The sequence below is a fragment of the Perna viridis genome, chromosome 3 (assembly GCF_037379345.1).
Source record: "Perna viridis isolate PV_CMFRI_1.1 ecotype Kerala chromosome 3, ASM3737934v1, whole genome shotgun sequence".
NCBI lineage: Eukaryota > Metazoa > Mollusca > Bivalvia > Mytilida > Mytilidae > Perna > Perna viridis.
The window spans coordinates 37,435,335-37,461,452 of NC_142447.1; the positions used below are offsets into that span (position 1 = coordinate 37,435,335).

At 30.5% G+C, this 26,118-nt stretch overlaps 1 protein-coding gene and 1 long non-coding RNA gene across 3 annotated transcripts; one reads left to right on the forward strand and one right to left on the reverse strand.

Moving 5' to 3' along the window:
• The first annotated feature begins 50 nt into the window (after positions 1-50).
• LOC148622122 (endophilin-A3-like) lies at positions 51-24,731 on the forward strand. Of its 2 annotated transcripts, XM_088571725.1 has the most exons (11): positions 51-202; positions 3,077-3,145; positions 3,421-3,493; positions 3,731-3,874; positions 11,520-11,653; positions 13,028-13,094; positions 19,147-19,167; positions 20,287-20,387; positions 21,117-21,220; positions 21,813-21,967; positions 22,271-24,731. In XM_088571725.1, the coding sequence occupies exons 1-11, from the start codon at positions 158-160 to the stop codon at positions 22,465-22,467; spliced, it is 1,110 nt and encodes a 369-aa protein (XP_088427851.1). In that variant the 5' UTR covers positions 51-157; the 3' UTR covers positions 22,468-24,731. The 2 variants fall into 2 exon arrangements, with proteins under 2 accessions (XP_088427851.1, XP_088427852.1); XM_088571726.1 differs by lacking the exon at positions 19,147-19,167.
• LOC148622123 (uncharacterized) lies at positions 7,520-9,911 on the reverse strand. The gene is made up of 2 exons (XR_015920576.1): positions 9,814-9,911; positions 7,520-9,116 (listed from the first exon to the last, which is right to left on the reverse strand). It is a non-coding gene; the product is annotated as an uncharacterized LOC148622123 (long non-coding RNA).
• Positions 24,732-26,118: the final 1,387 nt, after the last annotated feature.

The following is a 26,118-nucleotide window of genomic DNA, read 5'->3' on the forward strand; positions in this document are numbered from 1 at the left end:
CATAAAATTGTGATTTGGTACATGATTACCATCCTTTATACAATTTACTCGTTTTAGTTTTGCTGCGGCATAGGTGCACTTAACGTCAAGACTTCCGGATGGGAGTAAACATAACTAATTTTAGATAAAGATTTTCCAGTAGAAGTACAGATTGACCATGTCTTTTGCGGGTTTTAAGAAACAGCTTAATAAAGCAAACCAGGTATATTTTTAAACATTATAATACATTATGTTTTAAAGCATATTGATGATTTTATTTTCACCAAAATTGGCAAAAACATCCCTGCCGAGATAATTTTCAATGATTCACTGTTCGAGGAAGATTTTGAAATACAAACCTTATTGACATGCCAGTGATTTAATAGTGTAATAATTATAAACGTTACTGTTGTTTGACAAAAGTTTTCTAAACAAGTGATTAACTTAAATTATTCAGTAATATTCTGAGGAAGACATTGGCCTTAGGCTTAGGGAAAGTTAAGTGCAAACAAAGCATTAAGTAATATGATTTTAAGCTATACCAATGATGAACGGAGCTTATCATATTTGACGAAGCAGCACCTCCCAACTTGCGCAGTCGTCGACAAATTTCTTCACTTTCGTCAGAATATTCTTAAGCCATTCAATAGTTTTGGTCTTACAATCTACATACATAGGACGTTCATACTAAACAAAGTAGATTTCATGTCATTTATCACTTTTGCCAATATTTTTTTTATCAGTGGAAATCAGCGACAAACATTCCAAATATTTGTAAAATTATCTCAGTCAAACAGTTCCAGTTTCGACATGAAATGCAGGGTTTTATCAAAATCTCTTCCACCGGAAGTAGATTTTTTTGAAAATGTCTGTTTAAATCTGATCAAATGACACTTACCTTTTTCAAACTTTTTGTGTAGACAGCATATTCGACCATTTCTTAAGCTTCAATGTATTGTGATGTAGTGTTTGGCTTTTTTGAAAGTTTCTCAAGTCTCAGTATGATGAATTTTTAGACAAATTTCTTAACATTTGTTGTTGAAAGATGCATGTACATTTCAATGCCATAACTTGAATAATGGGTAGTAGACATTGCCTGTATAAGTGAGTACCATGAGCATTCTTGAATTCTCAGTTTTACCATTACAAGCATCTCCAGCTTCAATTACATCGTACATCCTTATTTTGTTTTAGCATTTCTTATTCATAATTTGTACAAATCCCAGAATTATAACGGTCTATTAACAGATCTTCTCAGATGGCAGGAATATTTTATACATAACCTCTGACTTAAACAAATGCACATCAAACAGACAGCTTTGCATAAATTCCCCCAAAAATTATTGCCTTTCATATCCTACTTTAGACAAGCTATGCTTCAATTTGAACTATACAATCAGAATTATTTTTTCCCAAAGCAGGTTAGGTTCTTGATCAGCCAATGGAATAGTAGAGAAAGATGCTTAACATCCAGCTTGCACTAACTTTTCAAAACATGCCTGTTCCATGAATTTTAATATGTAATAGAAAAAAATATAAAAAGAAATGTATTGAGGAGTAGTGTATATTTTCAGTGATGAAAAGCCCTGTGCAGGTCTGGTTGTCAAAAGAATGGGCCTGCAGCAGCGTTAAGCTTGTCGTTAAAGGCGACTAAATAGTACTCAGAAACCTAGCCGGGGTCTAGGCGTTCTGCCCACAGAACAACTGGGATGTGTGCCCTAGATGGTGAATGGGGTACCCCTGGCATGTTACATGCTGGGGTTGTCAGGCCATAATACGGAAAACCTGACCACAAACCATAGTGGTGCACCATGTTGGGAAAGATGCTACATTCCTCACTTGTTAAAGAAACCTGCTGTGGTATTCGATAGGAGCAGGAACCTTTGCGCTCAGCCACAGGAGGCTAAATTGCCCGACCCTACCCATTCCCCCTTTTTCTAGTGGCAACTAAAATTTGTCGACCCTATTCATTGTCCTTGTGTCCCATCCATTGTTTCATTTCATCATCATTCATGTTCATTTTATCATCCATTTCATGTTCATCGCCTGAATATAGCTGAAATATTGCTGCTCAGGCTTTAAACCCCAACAATCAATCAATCAATGATGAAAATAAATACTAATCTATTTTCATTTATTGATCCTGATACATTTGTAAGTTTCCATTTTTTTTTCTTGCTGCTGGTTTCTGCTGGTTACTCTGCTGCATACACACACATTGCTGTTGTTCCCAGTGCTTGCTATAAAGTTACAGTCTATTGACCACCTCACCTCATACATTTTCTATAACCAGATGAATTACTTAGGTTTTCATATGAAACTATTGTTTGACTGAATTTTAAAGCCAGTGGTGAACAATGTTATTGCTATTGCTACCTGTATGCGAAATACTCTGATCATAAAAAATGAAATGCACTATACGATATGGAATGTATGGTGTGCAAAAGCTTAGTTCCATATTTAATTGGTACATTTGGTAGCCTTTTTCTATCTCCTAGTCAAAAACAAAAACATTTTGGAAAATTTTAAATGCACTGTATACATTTACTCAAAGATCCTTTCTAGCAGGTTATAGCAAAATATTTTCCAAGTGGTCATTTTAAACCTTGTCACTATTAAGCAATTGTGCATTCAATATTTCCTTATCAGTATCAGTAGATTGAAGCTGAGATGTCATTTAAGAATATTTCATTGGGGCACATGTATAGTGTTGTATTCTATTGCACACAGGCTGGGTCTTTATATTTGACTATTTTATACCAAGTGTTAACAAGGTATAAAATATGAATTTAAAGGTCAGCCTGTGTACAAATGAGTACAACACCATACCTAATATGAATAATTTCTATTCTTACATTGTATATGACTAAAAAATATTTCTGCATTTTAATCGCACAGGGGTAGATGTATTGGGTTATATATTATTGGATGTTTATTAATGTAGAACGTCATATTAGCATTTACATGTGCTTTTAAATTTTTGATAAAATTTGTATGTTTAGTAACATATTCTATGTGTTTAAGAAATCTAATTTTTCCAATAATGATACTATATATTTTAGTACATATTTTCCAATGTTGTTATTATATATTGTAGTATATGAGTGAGAAGATTGGTGGTGCCAAAGGTACTGAACTAGATGATGATTTTGTTGAAATGGAAAGGGTAAGACCTATTTCTTGTACATTATAAAATTTCAGTCTTTATGAAATGACCACCCTGGGTATGAATGAGTGAAATATTGTATGTAGGCAATTGTATAGTTCAATGGGATAAAATTTGTTTGACAGGGTGGGGTTTATCACTACATAAGAAATTTTGGGGTAAAAAAACACACTATGGCTTTTAACATTCTTTGTTGAAGAAATATGTACATGTATGTATTTTGTGAAAATTGTATACAGTGTGTTTGTACCCTAATTTTTATGTTATTGTTGTAGAAAACGGATGTTATGTCCAAGCTTGTTGATGATTTGATCGGAAAAACAGAAGAATTTTTACAGCCAAACCCAGGTAAGCTACAGTGTTAGTTTCTTGTAATGTCAGTATATTTATCTAGTCAGTAGTGTGCTGATGATTTATTAGTTTACTCTTTGTCATAATGTGATAATTTACTATTGGTCCCACCCCAGTCATAATTTCTATTTGAAATCTATGAGATGAATTTAAGTTGTTTTTTTTTAATTTTCTAATTTAATATAAAATGGCTTCTGTTCAACTTCTAATATAAAATTATTTTAAATGTTACAGCTTCTAGAGCAAAATTAAGAACTGTTAATACCATATCTAAAATGAGAGGTCAGGCAAAAACTGCTGCATACCCACAACCAGAGGGAACATTAGGAGAACATATGTTAAAACATGGCAAGGATCTTGGGGAAGATTCAGCTTTTGGTAAGTTTGTTTGTGCACTGAAAGAACATTTTTATGTTTGAATATGAGAAACACATATAACATAGTATATTTATAGTGAAATATGTTTTTGTACTTATCTGATCTAACATGCTATGATATAATTGTTGAAAATGAGAATGGAATAAAAACTGTTTGAACTTGAAACCCCAGCCTTAGACTTCACTAAACCCAGTCTTATACTTCACTATCCCCAGCTTTATACTTCACTGGACCTGGCCATAGACTTTACTAGCCTAAGCCTTAGTCTTTACTTGCTTTAGTCTTAGACTTCACTAGCCCCAACCTTTGACTTCACCAGCCCCAGTCTTAGACCACTAGTCCCAGCCTTTGACTTCACCAGCCCCAGCCTTAGACTTCACTATCCCCAGCCTTTGACTTCACCAGCCCACCTTTAATTTCACTAGCCCCAGCCTTAAATCTCACTATCCCCAGCCTTAGACTTTATTAGCCCATATCCTATTCTTCACTAGCCCCAGTCTTAAACTTCACTAACCCCTTTGAAGCCCCATTTCTTGACATTGACATTGCTATTCAATTAGGGATCTGTTTTGGACTAATTGTACACCTGGTACTTTAGTTTTGGTGACTCACAAAGATTCATGCGGAAAGGTTTTCAGGTCTTTTACTTGTTGACTAATGTTAGTCCTCCTTTTACAGTTGAAACTTTTGTTCAATCTTAGAATCTCCAACTTACTGTATCAAATTTTAAAAAGCAATTCGTGTCTTGAAATTATAAGAAGTATGTAGTTGATAAAGATTTGTGATACTTTTCATATGTTAGTTAAAATTTCAGTGAACTTTAGAAGAATAAATGATACTGGTATAATCTATTTAGTTTGACCCCTATTACTTCTCTAAGTTTTACAAAATTAGCTGTTACTGACGCTTTGTGTCACGCTCTTTGGATACTTGACTCACTTCCTAACTGGAAGTTTTAAGATGTTGATACTTCAAAAAGGAAGATTATGAAGACTTTGAAACCCTTGTGCATAATGATCTGTAATATATATTTCATAATTCTATGATGACATGGTGTTAAGTTTGTCTATGTATCTTTCAATTTTCAATTAACTGATTTATTATCCATGTCTCAGGAATTTATGATTGCTTTTTCCCTTGTATTAATTTTACATTTTAGATGAACTTTTACTAGGACTGAATAACACAACTTTACACAGTATTAAAAAAATTTATAAAAAAGCATTTGAAAATTTGGCAAATTTCCCAAAATTATTTTTTACTAATTTATTGAAAACATTTTTTTTAGTTTGAAATCAGGTATATAAAGTATTAACTGTCAAAATGACACCATAATCAGCTTAGTGATAAACTCTAAAAAATAAAGTACACAATTTAGCATTTTAAAAAATGCAGCGTAACATGGGTGTTTGTGTTATACATTTTTTTGTAACATGCTCTTTAGTTCATTATCATTGATGTTGACGATATAAGAAAGGGTGACAAACATTAATTGTTTGGTGAAAGTTACAAAAAGTTTGTATTTTGTTTTATTTTTATCAAAATGGAATCATAAATTTCACATACTTGATAATAAATAACATTGCACAAACCCTCAGGCAATAGTGGAAGGAAAAAATGTTAATTTGCTAATTTGCATAAAAAAGTTATTGCTATAGATCAATATGCTACTGGTAGTCATATAATGAGAGCTTTTTATGGGGAGTGAAATAAAGGAATAAAAAAATGGAAAGGAATTAAATGCTTGTATGTCAATTTTTTTTATGTATGGTTAAGTTCAATTTTCACCCTTTTTTAAATAACAGATCAACTTAGTGCCATTTTGGAGCTTTATGTGGTTTTTTTTGCACTTTGTTAAAACCTGTTCTTTATGTGTGTCTTGTTACTAAACCCATTTGTCTGTAACAAAGCTGTCTAAAGGCATGTTTGTCAATAACATGGAGTTAATTAACTCCTGCTACTGATTATAATAGCCTGTATCTTTTGTCATACCAACAGACAAGCAAGAATTTAGTTACATGTAATCTCTTGTATATTCATACACCTGTCACAAACCAGGAACTTAAATGTATTATGCATCTTGTTCTTCTTTTAGTCATTTATGCATTTTATAATTATTGTAATGTCTTGTGAATGATAGTTTTCCTATGATTTTTTATGGTTAGGAGTTTGCAGGAGCTTACATTTTAGTATGATCTCTACCTTATGTTAAAAGCTAGGTGTTGCCATCTTGTTGTCTGATTTGACTTCTTGGATTATTGTATCTTGTACATTTTCCCCATATGTTTGTTTCATATCTAATGAATACTTTTGAGTGAAATGATGATATGGTTAAGGAAGTGTAAGATGACTTTGTTGACCAATGAAATATTTTGTTATAGAAAAGATAAAAGTTACATTCAAAAAGTTACATATAAATAGGATTTTTGCAGAAAAGAAGTTGGTAGAGTTATACTTGATTAAACTTTTGACATGTAATGGAGCTTGACTTTGTTGTTTTATGATATAAACCACCAGAAGACTTCATGCCCTTTTCTGATATCAGATAGTCTAACAACACAAACTGGATTAATTTTCTTACACAAATATACAGAACATTATAAACTAAGTCTGTTTTATATTAACTGGTATGACACAAATTTCACTAATTCTACTATTGGTTAGTCTGGTACATGTTCTGAGACGAACTAATAAACCAATTATGTAACACAAATTTGTGTTTCAAGTGGAACAAACTATATAATGGATAGCACCCCTAGTTATATGGAAAAGTTCTTATTTTCACTTTCATTTTTGTATTAATATGTTGATCACAGTTTGGGACAACATTTCAGTGATTGATGTTCTTTTCTCAGTACAATCATACTGACGTAGTTGTTGGGTTAGTATACCTTAAGGACACTGTACAATCATACTGATGTAGTAGTTGGGTTAGTATACCTTAAGGATAATAATCTTTTTAATACTACAGATCCTTTTAAGTTGTACCTAATGCCAAGACATAAACCAATTAGAACAATTATAGGGATATGAGTAAAGGAAATATATCATTAACTAACTTAGGCCACAATATTATATCTAATTACTGTATGATACTTACAATAAATATATGTAATAGTAAGAGTCAGCGACACAGATTCAACTATTGTATGCACAATGTGGTGATTAGAATAGGAGGAGAAAATACTGTTCCACTTGATAAATTCAACTAAAAAAAATAATCCTAAGAAAATATGTAAACTGGACCATTTTTACAGAAATTTTCTACTGGTGTCATTTTTTCTTTATATTCATTTGAATGGTTTTCATGGGTTAGGATGACATGATTTTATCACTAGTTGCTACATGTATCAGACTTGTAGAAAATGTTAGTCTGTTTCTTAAAACTGTCATTCCAGCTGATTCCTCTCTTTAAAATTTTCCACATAATTAAACACAATTTCCATAGCTTTCAATTTTAGCTAGTTGTGGCTTTTGATGTACAATGTAGTGACTATATGCTCTTGACTAAAACTACTAAAGATATTTTTATACTATATTAACTAAATTTTGGTTGTTTACAAAGTGAATCAAATATAACTAATGCTATGGCAACTATTATGATATCTAAATATTGACTGATTGCGCAATATTCAATAAGTCATGTTCTTTATTGTGAACTTTAATTACCAAATAGTTATTTAATATTACATGTCCAGACTATAGTATTGATTTGAAAATTACTTTTAAAGGATTGGTGAACACATAAATATAAAGAACTTTCTTGTAATGTTATGTGAGGAAATAGATCTACGCTGATGTTTAATTTTCTTTTTGGACAAAACTTGATAATATATCTGTACTTTATGTAACAGAAAAGAAAGTTTTATTGTATCTTTAACGATTTTACATTGAATCATCAGGAAAACACAACATGTGAAGAATTGATACCAAAAGCAGCAAATTGAACTTAAACTACATGCCAAAAAAAATGCCCCAACTGTTACATGTAAAATATACAAATCATGTTTAAGTATAAAATCTGTTGAATGACATTAAAAGTACAAAAGACTGTCCTTTACTGTGTTTTTTGAGAGTTATTGATAATAAAATTCCCATTATATGTAATTTTGCTCACAAAACCTTTTTTCTTCACGTACAACGCTACAATTTAGTTCTAGACAATTGAAAGGCCAACGACCATTGACCAAAATTGTGTGCTTTAAGACTTTTCAAGAATCTTAGTAGTCTGATAAAAGATAAACCCTTCAAAGTGTGGAACTTCATTCACTAGAAAATTGTCTTTTATAAAAAAAAGTCCTGGTATCAACCATTTTGCATTCTTATACATTTTATCTGTATGTATGTACATGTGCATACTGGTATATTGCTATGCTTTAAAAAAGCTTAATACAGCACTAGAATAGGCTTCAATGTATCACTGTAACTTTTTAACCCTTTTTCTTCATTTACTCAGTGTACTTTATTAAACTTTTATGTTCTGATACTGTACTTTTAAATTCTGATATTGCATTATGACCTATAGAGTTTCTGATGAGAAAATATATTGGTGTAACATTGATTGTTTGTCATATGGTTAATTGGAAGAATTGTTCCAGTTAAAAATAGTTTTGGTCTCTAAGGCAAACACATGATCATATGTGATAACTAGTACTCATACACTACTCAGAACTGAAGAGAATGCTATGTAGTTGTAGTATTCTGGTCTATGAACTAAACTGGCATTTGTCATAAATGTATGATGAATTATTGGCAATTCCCATCTGATTTTCTGATGTCTAAATCTCCAGTCTAAACAAGGCAACGCCAACACAAATTGGTATTGACATAGTCAGTAGAAGATGATGAAATGTACCTCAGTCTTGATCAATAAAGTTCTTGCCAGCAGTCACTTAGGTCTGATAGAGTTTTGGCTATTATATTCTGACCTATGATTACAAGGAAATAATCTGTGTTAGACATACCCTATCTTATATTAATTTGTTCAACTATTTCTTGGTGAATGACAATTAAAATTTTTTTTTTTGACATTTTAGAATGATTTCCTTCCTATTTGAATAGAGGAAATATATCACACAATGTCTTACAGGGTATGAGGAATTATTATGGATTAAAACATTGTGACCTTTTGAGCATTAATTTAACATTGCTAGATTAGTTGATCTTCATATAATATGAATTTCAGTTGAAGATGATCCATGGAATCCAGATGTTGAGTTTTTCATACACCCTCCTCAGCGCCCTGAATAAACGAAAATCAAGGCATTACTAGTACATGTATATACAAGTCAATTCTTAGGTTTGAATTATTCTTGTAGCACCTTAATGATGATGATCATAGAAACCTGAATGTATCAATTCATCTGTTTAAAACCCATATAACATTCATAGTCTTAACTTAGCTTAAACTGCTAGTAAATACCTGGTAAAACAGCCTATACAAAATGAATCCAAATTTCAGGACTAATATATTGAAGCATATTCTCTGAACACTTCATGTTTTTCAATAGGAAAAACTGAGTAAAGATCTCTTTGTACTAGTTTATCTTATATGGATAATTTTTTTTTTACAATAAATAAGGCTTTGACATGTCCATTGATGCACAGAGGTCTTTGTTGTTGAGATAACCTCCGGTGGGCTTAGTAAATAATCATTGGTGTACAGATACATGAAGGCTAATCTTTGTAAATGTCCTTTAGCATTTTAGCTATACAGGTATGAAGGTACATGTAGGCTAATCTTTGTAAATGTCCTTTAGCATTTTAGCTGTACAGGTATGAAGGTACATGTAGGCTAAACTTTATAGGACAAAATGTATGCCAATACCCTTTAGCATCAAGGTTAGGTCAAAAAGATCTAATAAGATGTAAATACATACGTTATATTTTTCATTAAAATATACAAAGATGCAGACCTTGAATATTTCATTTTTACTTACCCAATATACAGTGTGAGAACTATTACATGAATGATTTAACATGAATATTGACAGGAAAATAAAATACATGTAATAAATACATAAATTTTAGATCAGGGATTATTCAATAAAATTCATAGTCATTCACATAAGCTTACATACTTCTTATGGAGATAAGGAATAAGTGTGATTTATAATATCAATTTACATTTCTAAAAATAGTCATGACTGACATAAAATAAGATTATAATGCATAAAAATTGAAGTTTCGTACAGGATACAAGTACATGTACATGTAGGATGAACAAATCACAGCATGAATTAACAGTTAAACAATAGATCCATTGTAGGTTGATTATCTATTAAAAAATTCAGGATGTTAATTTAACATTATAACATGTTTTTTTTTACACATTTAAATGATTTTGTTATTTTTTGTTATTATTCTTTTAAATGAGGAATAGATCTCCATTCACAAACCAGTATTTCCCAAGCTTTATTTATAGATTTAATCTCCAACTCTCTGAATGTATGAAGCCATTAAATAGTTTTATGCCTCTTCTTTAATGGACAGGGGGAATAGTTTTTACTTCTGTCCACACAGTTGTACACAAGTCTATGAAAAAATCATCTTTGACTTGAAATCTATTTTGGGAAATAATTTCAAATTTGGTATGCAGCTACAGCTTAATGAGTTGTACCTCCATGTTGGCTCTGTCACACATTGGTATCCTGGAATGAAATGAGAGCCAATCAGAATACCATAAGCACTTCATTTCATTCAGAAAATAAAGTTTCTTTTACTGTAAGATTTCTGTAAGTCTAGCGGCATCTATAAATAGTGGCTTATTTTCTGGTACATGATCTAAGTACAATAGTATTTCAGTATATTTAGACTGACCAGGGCCCAGTTTCATAAAGAATCTCAAATTGAGATTTTCCTCAAATCCTTCCTCAACTCAAATTTAGACCAGTCAAATCACATAAATTTGAAGATTTGAGGAAAATCTCAAATTGAGATTTTTTTTTATGAAACCTGGCCTGTTGCCTTTCTGATAATGGTATGCCCTGCTGCATCAGATGAAACAATGTAAAATGGAAAAGAAAAGATGTGAACTGGACTATTATGTAATGAAAGCTTAAAATTACAACTGACAGTGATGTGTTTCTAAAACTCAAATGAATTAAGGCATCTCATTTTTTTAGACTGGATATATTTATCCTAAGGAGATATTTAATGCTATCTTTGTGATTTTTGCTCTCACTGGTATTTTCTCATTTAACTTCTTTAGCTAGCAGCATTCTGTGCTCAGCTAGCAGCATTCTGTGCTCAGTTAGCAGCATTCTGTGCTCTAGAATTCCATTTCCAGTTACCTGTATTAAATGTAATTCTTTCCAGGAAAAAAATAATATTTTTAAGAATTACATGTCTATTTCTGTGATGGGAAAATATTTTTCATGCCAATGTTTCCCACAGAAAACAGAACATTTCTAAAATTCTAGAGCATTGTTAACATAGTAAATCTCTTGAACAATTAAGTTACATATTGAAGTATACTAATATAAATTTTAAAAGTGCTACAGAGGAGAGCAGTTATTGTAGCTAGTCCCAGAAACATAAGCATGAAGTATTATAGGTCTGATGAAAAATTCAATTTCAATTTTGTCTTTTACTTTTATGTTTTCTTTCTTAAATCTTTCTCAGGTCATTTTTTGATCTCTTGCAGGTGAATGTTTAATGGAGGCTGGTGAGAGTTTTAAACAACTAGCTGATTATAAGTACTCTCTAGAGGACAATGTTAAACAGAATTTCCTGGAACCATTTACACATTTACAGAATAAAGACATTAAAGAAGTTAATGTAAGACTAAAGTCAAATCGTTTGATAAATTATGAAGAAAACACACATGGAGTAAAATGTTCAGTAATAAGTCACAAAATTATATTCTCACTCAACGAGTGGATTGTGTATTGGAATCATCTTATCAGTCTGTTATTTTGTGTGTCTGTCAGAATATTGTCACAAAAATCCCAGTTTTCATTGGATGGATTGGTTGCAAATTTGATTTGTTGCTTTACATAGATGGGGAATCGCTGAAGGGATTTTGGGTGCTGTCAAATATTATCGTCATTTATGAGTGGGGGTATACCTAGCATGAAAATGCATGCAACTTAATGTTATTGATTAAAAGAAAATATTGAAGAACTAATAGTATAGGAAAGTAAACAAAACAGTAAATACTGTATAGTAAAAGTGTTTGTATAGAGAAAGAATTATCACAAAATCTCTTAAGATATCTCCCTGGATAGAGCTACAATATCATTCTGTTATTGATTGTTAAGAAGTCTAACACCAAACACCACCTTTATACAAAACATTTAAGACATTGTCTAATTTGATTTGTGTCAGATTACACAAACCATTCTTTGGAATTCCTTTCTGACAAGTGATAAAACCCAGAATTGTTCCATGTGATTTGTCAGTTAAAATAAGATGTAATGTGATTATTTTTTGTATGCCATTGAGAAAAATAGCAGTTTAACTTTAAACTGCTATTTTTCTCAATGGTATATAAAAAATAATCAAATTACAAATGAGAATATTTGTAAATGTGTTATACCACTATCAGATATGGCTCAAAATTTGTCAAAAGCTATTTAGAGCCATACCTTATAGTGGTAAAACGCATTTACAAATATTTTCCTTTAGTTTATGACAATGTGTAAGTTTTAAAACAGTCAAAAGGATGTTTTGTAAGAAGTGAAACTAGTTTGTTATTACTAAATGCAAAAAAAACCCTTACAATAATGTACTTTTATCATTATATATTTGGTTCCAGCTTGCTGAATTCTTGGATGTTATATGACCATTATATTCTGAGAGAGATAATCAATTTGTTGAAATGGGCTTATTGTTTTTTTTACAGAACACAGAAAAACTTTAGTCTCTCAAGATCACAATGATGTTTGTCATATGCTTGTCTTGTTCTAGATTTTATTGACTTTTTAATTTTTGTCAGTGAAAATATTTGGCATTGTTCAAGTTGATTAAGTTTTAGAAACAGTGCTTTTTGAAAAAGATCATTGTACTTTTTTTACTTTTCTAATCCCAGTAGAAACATTCAGCTTTGTGGTTCCACAACTTACCGGTAGGTAGACTTCATGTTTTTGTAATGAATTCTAATCCCAGATAAGTAAATTAATGATTTCATTTGCATTTTTCTCTCTTTAACAGCACCACAGAAAGAAACTCTCTGGTAGAAGATTGGATTTTGATTGTAAAAAAAGGAAGAAAGATAAAGGTTTGTTTCTTGTAATTTGTTTATTTCTATTTGTTTGAAATTCAAAAAATGTTGCATACTTTTTAATGGGTCTCCTTGAAGTATCAATCATGGCCTTATAGAATTCAATAATACTTAAAAGGATTGTAGTCTACAGTACCAATCTAATTATAATTGGATTTGATAATTATACCATATTAAAGTCAATGCTTATAGAATCTAACAAAACTTGATTCTACTTTCTCATTAGATGACCTTTTCAGAATCCTTATGGTTTTGCCATTTAATAATGCTTTCACATCCATGAAAGCTTTAATCTGATTGGCTGATTAGAAAAGTTATCTGTTCAGAAAGTATAACAAAGTATTGTTAGATCCTACTTGCAGTAACTGAATGGGGCAATTAGTATGTGTAATTTTGGTTTGATTATCTGAAGCACTAGAATTTATGAAACCAGAAAAAACTATGCAATAATTTTTTTAATTCATAGTTTACAGTTAAGAATTGCATTTGAAACATCATTCATTATTTCATCAAGCATTAGTGTTACACTATAGTTGTTCTTATCAAAATCAAGAATCTGTCTTAACTCTTTTCTGTTTAAGAAGGTAGACCTAGGGTAAGGGACATAACCCTTGAAATCTGTGATATGTTTGTTTTATATTCAATTTCACCAATGTCTATAAAGTTTTCATTTGAAACAGAATGAAGTCAGTCAAAGTTACCTTGATACTTAGCGGTACATGAGATTGATGTAAAATGTTCCAATGATTTGTAAGAGTTGTGTCCCTTACCCTATGTCTACCTCCTTAAACCACACGTAAAAACCGACAGCTTGGTTGAGTATAGCTTTAATTCAATAGATCCATAAACAAGAGAAACCTTTCTGTACCTGAACTTCTCATGAACCAGAAGTATGGATAAACCATTTATGACTTGAGGTTCCTTCTTATCTGTTTTGATGCAGCTTAATTCTGTTGATACAAATATTATGCTTTTTTTGGATTCAAAAGATTTGATTTAGATATGATTAACTTTAACGGGTTTGAAAATAGTGTCACATGCTAAAAAAGTATGAGTACTTTTCTTTGTATTAGGGTGAAACTGATGAGTAGGAAGTTGTGTATAAAGTCTTTCATTTCTAAGATGTTACATTCTAAATTTTAAAAATACAACGGTAATTTCTGTTTCAAATAAATTAAACTTTGTGACAACTATGTGAACTACACGAAGTTCCAGATGAAATCTGTTAATATGCTTATGAAAATTTCAACATTTAATATCTTTCAAAGTTATTTTTTTGTATAATAAACAAATTGTTAGCTGAGTCATTTGAATATAGCTCACAAAAACTAAGTACAATAACAATATGTAGATCACTCATATTCATTTGATTAAACATTAAATCATAAAAAATACTACTGTAAACGTATGAATTTTTAGTTATTGCTAATTTTTTGGGTTTCACAAAATGATTACAGTTATAAAGTGTTAATAATTGATTTCGCAGATACTATTTTTTGTGCTTTTACAGTGTGAGAAACCATTTTTTTCCCCAACTTGCCATTCTGGCGAGTGGAATATTGATCTTGCTAGCCAAATATAAATTCAACAATACTCGGCGTCATATAAATAAGATACTATTAAAATTTGAATAAAAATATTTTCTACGACTTTATTGACACCTACCATCGTTTCAATTGTCTTAAATGACATGCTCATTTGTTTAGCCAAACGGCTTCTCCCTAAACATTGAATCATTAAATTCCCATGAGATTTTAATTCTCGGTCCCAATATTTACATTGTCAAAAGTCGGCCACGTTTACAGTGATCGGGTTGCTAGGAGATGTTGTTTACGTTTAAATGGTTTGTCCAAAAACTGAAGAACCCAGAATGCATTTTGGCATTAGTTCAGATATCTCGGATTTATTTTATGCGAACAATGTACAATATTGAGAAGTTGATCAAGCAGCCGATTGTCACTGGAGTTCGACGGGAACTTATGAACTTCGTTTGTAAACAAATCGTCCCATAGAAACCAACATGGCAGATATTAGTATGGGATTTTCCTGTTTGTTACGCACGATTTAAGCCAATAAGCGACTCGTTGGTACTAACACGTCATGCATATATGTGAACTATCTTTCGATTAAATAAAAGAGAAACAACTCTAGTGGTAAGTCCCGACGGTTTAAAAAGTAGAGCTTCAATTCGAAAATGTGCTGTATGTGACATCGAGTATAGCCACATTTTTTGGGTATTTTTTCTGTACTATCATCTGTTTTCTCTTGGATTTGACTATCTTCTGCCTTTCTTTTATCTTTCTTTAACTATCTTTTCATTTGTTTTTAAATTTATCAAAAACTTTTCCATTTTCGAATATTCCCTCCCATTTAAGTTTTTCATTTACTTTACAGTAACAAAATAAATACTCCATTTTTGAACTCATATTTTAAAAATAAAATTATATCTCAACAGATTCGTCATTATGAAACAAGAAAATCATTTGCTTCTTGTTCATTTTTATTTTGACAATAAACAACTAATTTGTAAGGTAGCAAATCTTAAATTACCAAGATAATTTAGTTTGAATTTTGTCTGAATATAGCTGAAATATTGCTGATCAGACGTTAAACCCCAACAAACAAACTAATACAAGATCAGAACGGTCACCTAGGTTTTAGCACATCCCGTTTAACGGAAATTAAAATGGCAGATCGTAAACAATGTTTCACAAGTCAATAAAATTGTGCATATTTTGCCAAAATTCACTTGACATATTCAAGCTAAACTTCTTAAAATGTAGGGAACATATTTTGAATGTATGATGTTAAGGGATATTTTACTAAAGAACCTGTTGGCTGGTTAACTTTCCTTGGAACTTGCCAGTCAAATGATGGTTGCCAAATTGACAAGTGTAAGCAAATGAGAACTCGCCAAAATACACATCTACTCGTATTTGGCGAGCTGGTAAGTGGTGGTTTCCCACACTGCTTTTATGTCCACAGTGAATATAGCAAAAATTAGGACACCATGAAAATTAATTTGTTTACAGCATTAACTTCAGTTTGTCAGTTTATTTCGTTGATTACTATTGTACACTACATATAATAAAAACATGTTTACAAAAATTACCCCTGTATATATCTAATTTCTACATTCTTTATCACCCAACAGGAGGTAAGGACATCTTCACACAAGTCTAAGTATTACTTTATTCTTTGCATGATGTTCTGTCAATAATAGCTACAAACATACCCAGCTATGGAGTGAAAAAAATAAATCATTTTCTCATACTCTTATATTTCATTGGAAAAGAAGATTTTCTTTTTTTTGTTTAAAAAAAATCTAAATCTGGTAAGCTCTTTAAATACTTTTTGTTCAGCATTCATATTAGTTAGTTCCCAAGGTGTCCGAGGCACTCCCCTCATTCCTTTAGTTTCACTCTTTTATATCTACTTGTCAGAACACATTAACAAAGATAGATGTACATGCACTTGTTTTGTAAAATTTCTATGCAAGTTTAATCATATTTGAATAAAATTTTGTACAATGTGCTGCTGAAAGTATTAATTTGATGTCTTTGAAATTACTCCCAGTTAAAGATTTCATTGTTTGATTTTTGTGCACACATACATATGATGCTAATTGGGGTATGGTCTTATTGGAATTTATGTTACATTTAATTTTGTACTTTTTTAAGGTGTGTTTTCAAATCTGACCTTTTTTTAAGGAACTTTGACCAGTAAAACTTGTTCTGTCATAAAATTTAATTGGTTGTGTTTGTAGCTTATTCCAGTGTCTTTAATACTGATATAAATAGCACATGTCACATTGTTCAGGATGCATTCTGTGCTTAATGCTTAGTTTCTTTGTAAGGTATTTTAATAATTTCATACAAGTGCTTTTGATTATTGCACCTGACTATCTGAAGTCATTTAGTACTTATTTTTTTAAATTACTTTTGAGTTACTGTATAGGTACTTGTATATTTTTAGATTTTTTTTTCTGTGAAATTTGATAACACCTTTAAATTTATGTTTTTATGGAAATTTTTAATTTTGATTTGATGAATTGTGAAAGTTGGTACATTTTGTAACCTATCAACTCTTCCTTAGTGATTATTTTTTTCCAGTTGAAATTGTTCACTTTTATCACTAGTAAGATAGTAATAATATGTCAGATGCAAATGTCATTGTTTATATGTTGGTAGAATTAATAAAACAGTGTAAAGCTTGCTTAGTGCTAGATTTTTTGTCAATATGAATCTACTGCATTTATCAATTTTGTGAACTTTAAACGTGAGCTGTACAGGAGGTTGAAGTTCAGATAGATTATGGGATGGTAGACATTTTTTTCAGAGATCAAACTCTTTAGAAATTAAATGGCATTCCGTAACAAATACTTAAACATTTTAAATCAGTATATATTTGTATTTTTGTATAACAAAATTTCTTTTTTTTTACACCACATTCTATAAATTTTTAATTGTTGTGATTTTATTCTTTATGAATTAGAATATAACCTATATCTTCATATTTCATGCTGTTCTGTCACACAGGAGAAGGTACCTAAATATTTAATGTTGCTTTTACTTTGGTGATCAGAAGCTTTAATTTGAGTCCGAAAAAATATGTTATCAATCCAATGTTTATAATTATTTTTTATACAATTACTTCAAATATTTGTTTTGAAACCTTTGATATTGAAATATAGGCATCATCAAAGATAAACACAGAATATATATGCTAGCATGAATGGGCAACTAGAAGCTTGCTATAATGAATTCTACTCTGACTTGATTTATTTGAATAAGTTCAAGCTAAATTTATTTCTTGATAGTTTTATAACCTCCCATGTGATTTAAAATAGTGATCAGTTTTTGGGTCAAAGTTGAACCATACTACCATAGTAACTGATGGTGCTTGAATATAACTAACCTGTCATTTTTTTTACTATTGGAAGATGCTTTTATTATTTTTTCTGCCCATGTTTGTTTTGTTTTTATCAATTCTATCTCTGCATGGCATCATTAGTTTCGGTTGATGTTAAAAGATCTTATGTGTCAGTAGATTTCACCATTATTAATTTAACTCTTTATAATAGTGTTGTTGATACATTTATAGCTTGCTATGTCATTTAGTGTTAACAGATATTTGGGGTGTTTATTTAAGTAGCTTTATTTTGCACCTATGATAATTTTTTGACATAGTGATTCCTTTCAACTCTGCATCGTGGCTTTTTGTTGGGGTGAGGGTGGGGCTTCTTGGCATCATGATTATATATTAAAGGATACAGTATGTCGTCAGTATCAAACCATGTTCTTTGAACATCACCAAGATTGGTTGAATTATCAAGAAACTATACATTAACGAAAGCAAATACTTCTGATAAGTGCTAATATTCATTTACTAGAAATATAGATGTAGTATTTGTCAAGCATGGTGTATGGCATTTCTTAGGATATTTTGAATAAGTCTACCATTTCCTATTGTAAAAAACATTTTGAATTTAATTATTAGTATAGTTGCTTTAATGTTGTTTGACCAAAAACTTGAGTACGTAGTTTAGAAATCCAAAGTCATTATGATGCAAGCTTTGAGTAATTAAAATTGCTTATGATTCTTTTATATGCTTTGAACTGTTGCAAGATTACATTACTTTTTTTCCCATATACTGATAATCTTTATTTTAAAAAAAAAAAATGTACTTAATGTCACATATAATGATCTAAACTGTTGAAAAAAGATTTTTTTTTTCTCTAAATGAGAGAACTTGCTATAGGATAATGTTTGTTTGGTGACTAATGTAACGTTACTCTGTATAATTATAAAATATAACAACATAATCAGATCAATTTCATTAAGGTCAAAATTTGCGCTTTATTTTATATTTAAAGTAGTAGTAGAAAGTGGACTACATTGGCTACACGGTATTATTATGTAATTTGATTTTCAAGTCTCATGCAGTTATACTGTGAAAGTTATCCATTAACTGCATTCCACTAATTTCCACTTACTATACAGTGTGGTAGCAAACATTTTATAATGCTACATGTACCTCTCTATTCAGAATCTACAGGTAGAGGCGCAGGTAGTATTCCTTTTATATTTTAGAATGCTCTATAATTAACCAGATACTGACAATTACCTCCCTTATGGGTTAAGTTATTTCCTTTGGGTCGGACCATATTTTTGCAGCTGTCTATACCGGAAAAAAATGGAGGCATTTAAATAGCTTTTGTATGAATACCTTGAGCATGTATGTTTTGATAATTTGTCTGCTTTCAATTTTTGTCTGTTGTCCTGCTCATAAAAGCAATGAAAAAAAGAATGAAATGTATTAGATATACATGTACATGTATTTCTGTTGCCAAAAGGACTTCTAAGGTGTTTGATCAAACAGTACTTAAAACACCATCATGAACAGTTACGGTTTTTTTTTTGTCAATTATAAGCATTGTTAGGTGTTTTTTAGGAACACTCTTATTTTGTGAAAGTCAAATGAGGTCTATTGCGCACAGCTCAAAATCAGAATCTAGCATCAGATGGTTTTGGTGTTATCTGTGAAATTATTTTTCCATCTCATAGCATGTTGCTCTTATCCAGTGTTGAAATGTTAGGTGTTAACATTCCATGAAAGCAGTAGAGAGGCTAGGTGTTGTGATGTACATTATATCTACTGCATGCTGATTCAGTGCTTTCAGTCAGTTATAGTAATAGCATGCAAGGGCTTCGGGTGCAATACCTTTATGTTGTATTTTAAAAATTTGTGTACGATGCTTTAAAAATAGAAATGGTTAATTCTGTTAAAGTCATTTTTTATTTATTATTCTTTTACTATAAAAGTACTATTTTTTGGGCTAGTTATATAACTGTAGACTGGATTTGTTTCAGACCAATTAAACTGGTTTCCTGACTGGTAATTTTTCAGATCAATTAAACTGGTTTCTAAAACAAAATATGCTTTCATAGTACTAAACAAAGAAATTGACTTTTTTCTTTATCAAGAAAGGTGATAAGGTATTGATGCCATATATAATTGAAGTATACTATTGAAATTAAAATTCTATTTCAGACTATAATTTCTGACCATTTTCATGATTTCATAACAATCATCTTTCTAACAATATCTTTTCATAACAAAACAGTGTGCGCATGCGCATGTGCATTGCATGCTTTCTGTGAACAATCTCTTTGGTTATTTTTGCAGGATCCCATGTTTCTGATGAAGACATAAGAGTTGCTGAAGAGAAGTTTGAAGAATCAAAAGAGCTAGCTGAAACCGCTATGAGTAATCTGCTTGATAATGATGTATGTATACTCTATGGTATAATATGGTTTGTAAGTCTCATCATGTGACTCTGTGGTTTCACAAGAATGGGCCCTAGTCTAACATTCAAATGCATAGAGATTTGTCATTTTCAGAACGTTGGATTCATTATGTAAAAACAAAACATATTTTCATGTTAAAATATCAATAAAAATGACAAATATCTATTTCCACATTATAAAAGTTTTAAGAAAAGTGTAAAATAGACGATTTTGCATTGTTATACAGCATTCTGAGATCCCAGAAGTAAACAATAAAATGCAGACTGGTCTTCGGATTTCAATACATTCTACATCAGAAATTCTTGTAAGGAAAATGAAACTAGAATGAGACTTGAAGACTCTATAGTTAAGAAAATGGTGCAATGTTTGTCTACATCAATAGAAGATATCTTGATTGAAGTTGAAACACTGAAAAATTGGAGGAGTTATATCTGATTTTTATTATTCTTTCACAAGACTTGTCACATACTTATCCTTATGAATGTCTAGAAGCCAATTAATTTTCAAGATAACAGAGTAAAATTTATATAAAACAATGGGATGCTATGTTTTATATTGTTCTTATTCATTCTTCAAAATGTTGTACTAAAATGGTATTTGTTAAAAAAAATGAAGCCTTGATTAAATGTATTGAATTGAAACTATGAGATTTTCTCACCATTCTTTTCCAATAAACTATTAGATAGAAAACAATTTTTTTCTTAACAGGTGGAACACATTTCACAGTTGCAATCATTTATAGAGGCTCAAGCAGAATATCACCGCTCAGCAATGGAAACGTTACAAGCTCTGGTTGAAACATTGGATGATAAGTAAGTTTGAATGTAAATCATTGAGATAGGTGAAACTAAGTAGTGTTGTTGTTCAGAGCTTCAGTAGAATGGTAATGGTAATGTAGAAGCTCTCGAAATACATCATGGTTAGTTCAGTAATTTTGGGGTCAAGACATTGGTAAGGTGTTTGTTTGGGCTGTCAATAGGACAGATGCTGAAATGCCATATTTGAAAAAAAATAGTATATTTTGAGAACAATATGAGGGTAACGTTGATTAAAAATCTTAAGTTAACTGAAAACATTTATATATAGTTTCCAGCAGGAGATTTGTCGGAGGACACTGTCGTGAAAACATTTGGCATTTCAGCATGCTTTACCAGAATCATATGGGTACACTTCTAAGAATTTGTGTAGAATGATGATAATGCTGTTGTATTTTGATTACTGGTACATCTTTCTTCAAGAAAGTTTTTCAGTTCAAGTAAAATTTGTTGTAAGGTGAAATATATGTAAGGCTGATAGGACTTAAGTAAATATCATGTACTTTTGTTGGCCTATATAGAATTGTATGTAATGTCCCTGGTTCTTTAACTTATCAAGGTATCAATGTTTTGAAATTTATCATTTCAGGAGATCAAATGCTGGATCTAGACCTAAACGTGAATATAAACCTCGTCCTGTTTCTCAGAGGAGTTCATCGCCAGATCACCTATATGAAGCTGCTCCTAATGATTTTACTAACCATGGCAGCTATAATTCTTTCAATTCTTCTAGTTATAATTCAGGTAGTGTTTCCTTATGGTTTTGATACTACAAGGAATGATTAGTCTTGTAATGAGATTTTAGGAAAATGACCCTCCAATGTAATGAAATAACACAATGAGCTGCATTTGAATTGACATTTATAGCAATTAGTCAAAAATGTATGAAGAGTTAAGGTCATATCTGCAGCAAATAGCTGTCTAAGTAAGGTTCAGGAAAAATTGGTAAAACGTCACATATGACATGTATTTTCAATTCTTAGAAAATAGTTTGCATTTAAAACATTTTGAAGACATGTGAACATAATTTCTTTCGGTTACTTCCAGCTCCGAAACAAGAAGCATGTTGTGAAGCTCTGTATGACTTTGAACCAGAGAACGAAGGAGAGTTAGGTTTCCAGGAAGGAGATCGTATTAAATTGATTTCTCAGATTGATGAGAATTGGTATGAAGGATCTGTCAATGGAAGAACTGGATATTTCCCTGTTAATTATGTTAAAGTTGTTGTTGATCTGCCACACTAAAATCTCTACTATTTGTTATCTGTTGTTATGTGTATTCATTTGGATCTTCCAGAAACAAAAAGGGTCAAAAAGTAGGACATCCACATAATATCTTACTCTGTATGCCATACTTTTTTGAAGGTTTATTAGCTGTAGGATTTTTGTTCTTAGTATTTTATCTCCACATTTCATTTAATCAACTCTGGAATAGATAATGACACCATCCCTGTTATAAGTAGTTTTATGCATATTAAACCTGATGAATTGTGATGAAGTAGAAATGAAATCATTTTTTACAAAACTTTAGACTGTTAAAACAGAAAGCTTTCTAGACGACTTTATTAAATTCTAATCTTTAATGACATAACAGTTCAAAGCTCAAGTTATTGTATGTGATTTTTCTTCTCTTTTTTATTATTCAGCAGATCATGACTGAAATGAAGTTTTAAGTCCCATGTAACACAGCTTATAATCCTTTCAATTCATGCTAGATTGTATATCAATGAAAAATTGTTGAAATTTGATTCATCTTATGACTTTATGCTTGTTTTCTGATTGTGTGGTGTGAGATTATGGTTTTGTGATGCTTTTGTTTCTTGCCTGCCATATAATTATTTCTTTCAGTGAATTTGTTCAATAGTTGTGTGTGGCTAAGCATTTATTATTGTTTTTTGTTAAATGTAATTACCTATTAATATAATTGTTAATGTTTTATCCTTTATTATTTTGTTGCTATGCTTTAGAAAGCACCTGTTTTAAATTGTTACTAAATGGGACCACGGTAAATGACTTGCTATGTTGGTGTAAAAGTTTTGATTACTGGATGAATTATTTATCAATAGAAGGTCACTGTTAGTGCTGAGCATCTGATGAAATAGAAACATACTTGCCATTAAATGACTATCTGTACATATGTGGCACTTAATCTAAACTTTACAGGTCATTAGTCAATATAATTAATATATAGTATACAGGTCACTGCTTCTTTTGACTATGTGAAAACAGAAATTTCTACAAAATCTTATCTATTATATTTCTGTTGTTAAATTGAAAAAAAATTCTTTTGAATTTCATGTAAATTTTTAAATTAAAACTTTCATATTTGTAAATATTTATGCATATTTTTATAACTATTAGTTTACCTTATGTGTACATTGTGTAAACATTATATTGACAATGTAATCTTCAGTTACCATATATAGACCAGAAATACCTCTGAATTCTACAAATTGCTGATTTGTGGTGTGATGGCATGGTTGAGGTGTTCAAATAATAAATTAATGCTATATGTATGATGCACATAAAAAAAAATTCATCAAAGTATTCAAGGAAGCAATGTGTCTTTTTTGTATGTATTGCTCTTCCTGTTGATTATTAAAAATGTTTGCATATACCTGAAGAAATATTACTCTTGTGAAAATCAAAATAATGAATAATTAGTATGTCTATAAAAGAATATTAACATTATTTGATGTCATATTTCTTTTGCATTGACAGGGTTTGGTAATCATGGTCAAGTTTAACGGAGTTAAATTTATTGATTAAAAAAAACTTTAAAAAAAAAAGGTTTCCATCATTAAGATTCATATTTAGGTTAGGTTATGTTTTCTTTTGATTCCTGCCTAGTGTAGTAGAGATTTTTTTTTTTTTTTTTTTTTTTATGTAGTCACTGTATATAGCTCATATGTTACATGAGATTATGCAATATATAAGTTAGCTTTAATTTTGTAATTCTCCTTTAAAATTATTACAAGCCTAGTTTGCTATATAGCTTCAAGCCATTCATTTGCTGTATGTGTTTCATTTGGAGTAATGTTGATTTTTGTTCTTTTACATGAATGAAAAAAACAATGAATGAAATACCATGCTAACTAAGATGCATGATAAAATGCTTACATTTTCTAAATCAGAAAAGGCCACTCTTTCATATAAATGGCATTATACTTTGAGATCTGAATAATTTATTTTTTACATTTCAAGAATTCACCTGCAATCTTAGTAAAACCCATTTGTAAATTTTTTATCAGCAATATCAAATTTTATTGCAAAAAAATGATAGAAACATGAAACCATTTCTCTAAAATCTTACATTACCATTATTGAAAAGGAATACATGCTAATTTGATGTAGCTCTATTATGTTTGTACATCTATTGTTAATTTTACATAACTTGCAATATTATTGTTTTCATTGTTTTTATTGACCCTGTATATTGGATGAAGTCTGTTTACACATGGTTAGTCTGACATCACATATGAAATGGAATAAAAGATCATGCATCTATATATTACGATTTGATTAAATGCCTATATTCCCCTCTTCCAGTCTTCTAGTTATTATAAGTAATATGATATTATTGATGGATGATTCTGTAGTAATGAATAGATGTCGGATATTTCAGTTAATTTGGCCCCAACTTCACAATTAATTGAGTGATCATATCTGCAACTATCATTACTTCCATAAGATTGTAAAACAAAACAGAAATGTGGTGAAAATGCTCATGTGACAACCCTTTCAGGAAAGTTCTCCTAAAAGGCAAAAAAAACAAATGAACTGTAAGGAGGGAACAATCTAGCTAACAGACAAGCACCTTTGAGGGCTTCATGGAAATATGTTGGCACATTTTAGTTGAAACCAAGAAAGGTTTCCCATAAAAAATGAAATTTACAATTAGATTTCTTGAGAAAAATCTGTCTAAAATACGTTTACAAATACTTCTAATCCGGTTTTATTTTATCCCTCACTATTTCAATGAATTCCCAAATGTAAATTGTGGAAAATGGTTAATATTTTGTAAAACTTGAAGGAAATATTAATTTGTTATTGATAGGCATGATTAGTTGATTACCATTGTTTACACATTGTATACATTCATACTTTCAAACTCCCTATAATTACTAGGGACATGTATTTAAACCAATAAAAGTATAACCATTATTAGCTCACCTGGCCTTTGGCTATTGCCATCAGTTGGCATCCGTTGTTGCATTAACGATTTTTCAAAACTTTACTTTTGACAAAATTATATGGATAGATTTTTTTTAAGGTTTGAAATATGATTAGCTGAAAATACTTTTTACGGTCATTGTAATTTCCCATTCACTGTAGAGGCAATTTATATGTGTGGGTATCAATTACAAATTTAAATACTGTACCCATGTTCATAAATAATAACTTTGAATCATGTTTAACATGTTGTATGCATGCATCTAATAAAATTTATCCTCACTTGTATCTACACAAGTCAAACCTTCCTATCGAGTTACATGAAAATCCATTGAGCACAAAATGGTCACTTGAAAAATGCTAAAATTTGATTATCTCCTTTCTCAGATGCCTGTTGATAAACTTTTTTTGAATGTTAATAAAAATCCATTGCGCAGTTTAGGAAGAGCTTTGATTGAATCATAGACAGCCAGGTAGACTTACAGGGTGATTCCTGTATATCAGACAAAGTTTTGTTTGTGTGAGGTACAATCACTTTTTCATTGTACATGTATATGTATTTCTTAAAACGCAAATTTTCTTTTTCGAGATGATAGGTTAACATCCATTTCATATTTAGTTAATGAAGATAAATCATAAAGTGTGTTGGGTAAAAAAAAATCAGTGCATGAAAACAAATCCAGCTAGCACTGAAATTTATACTTTTTATCAACAAAAGAAAAC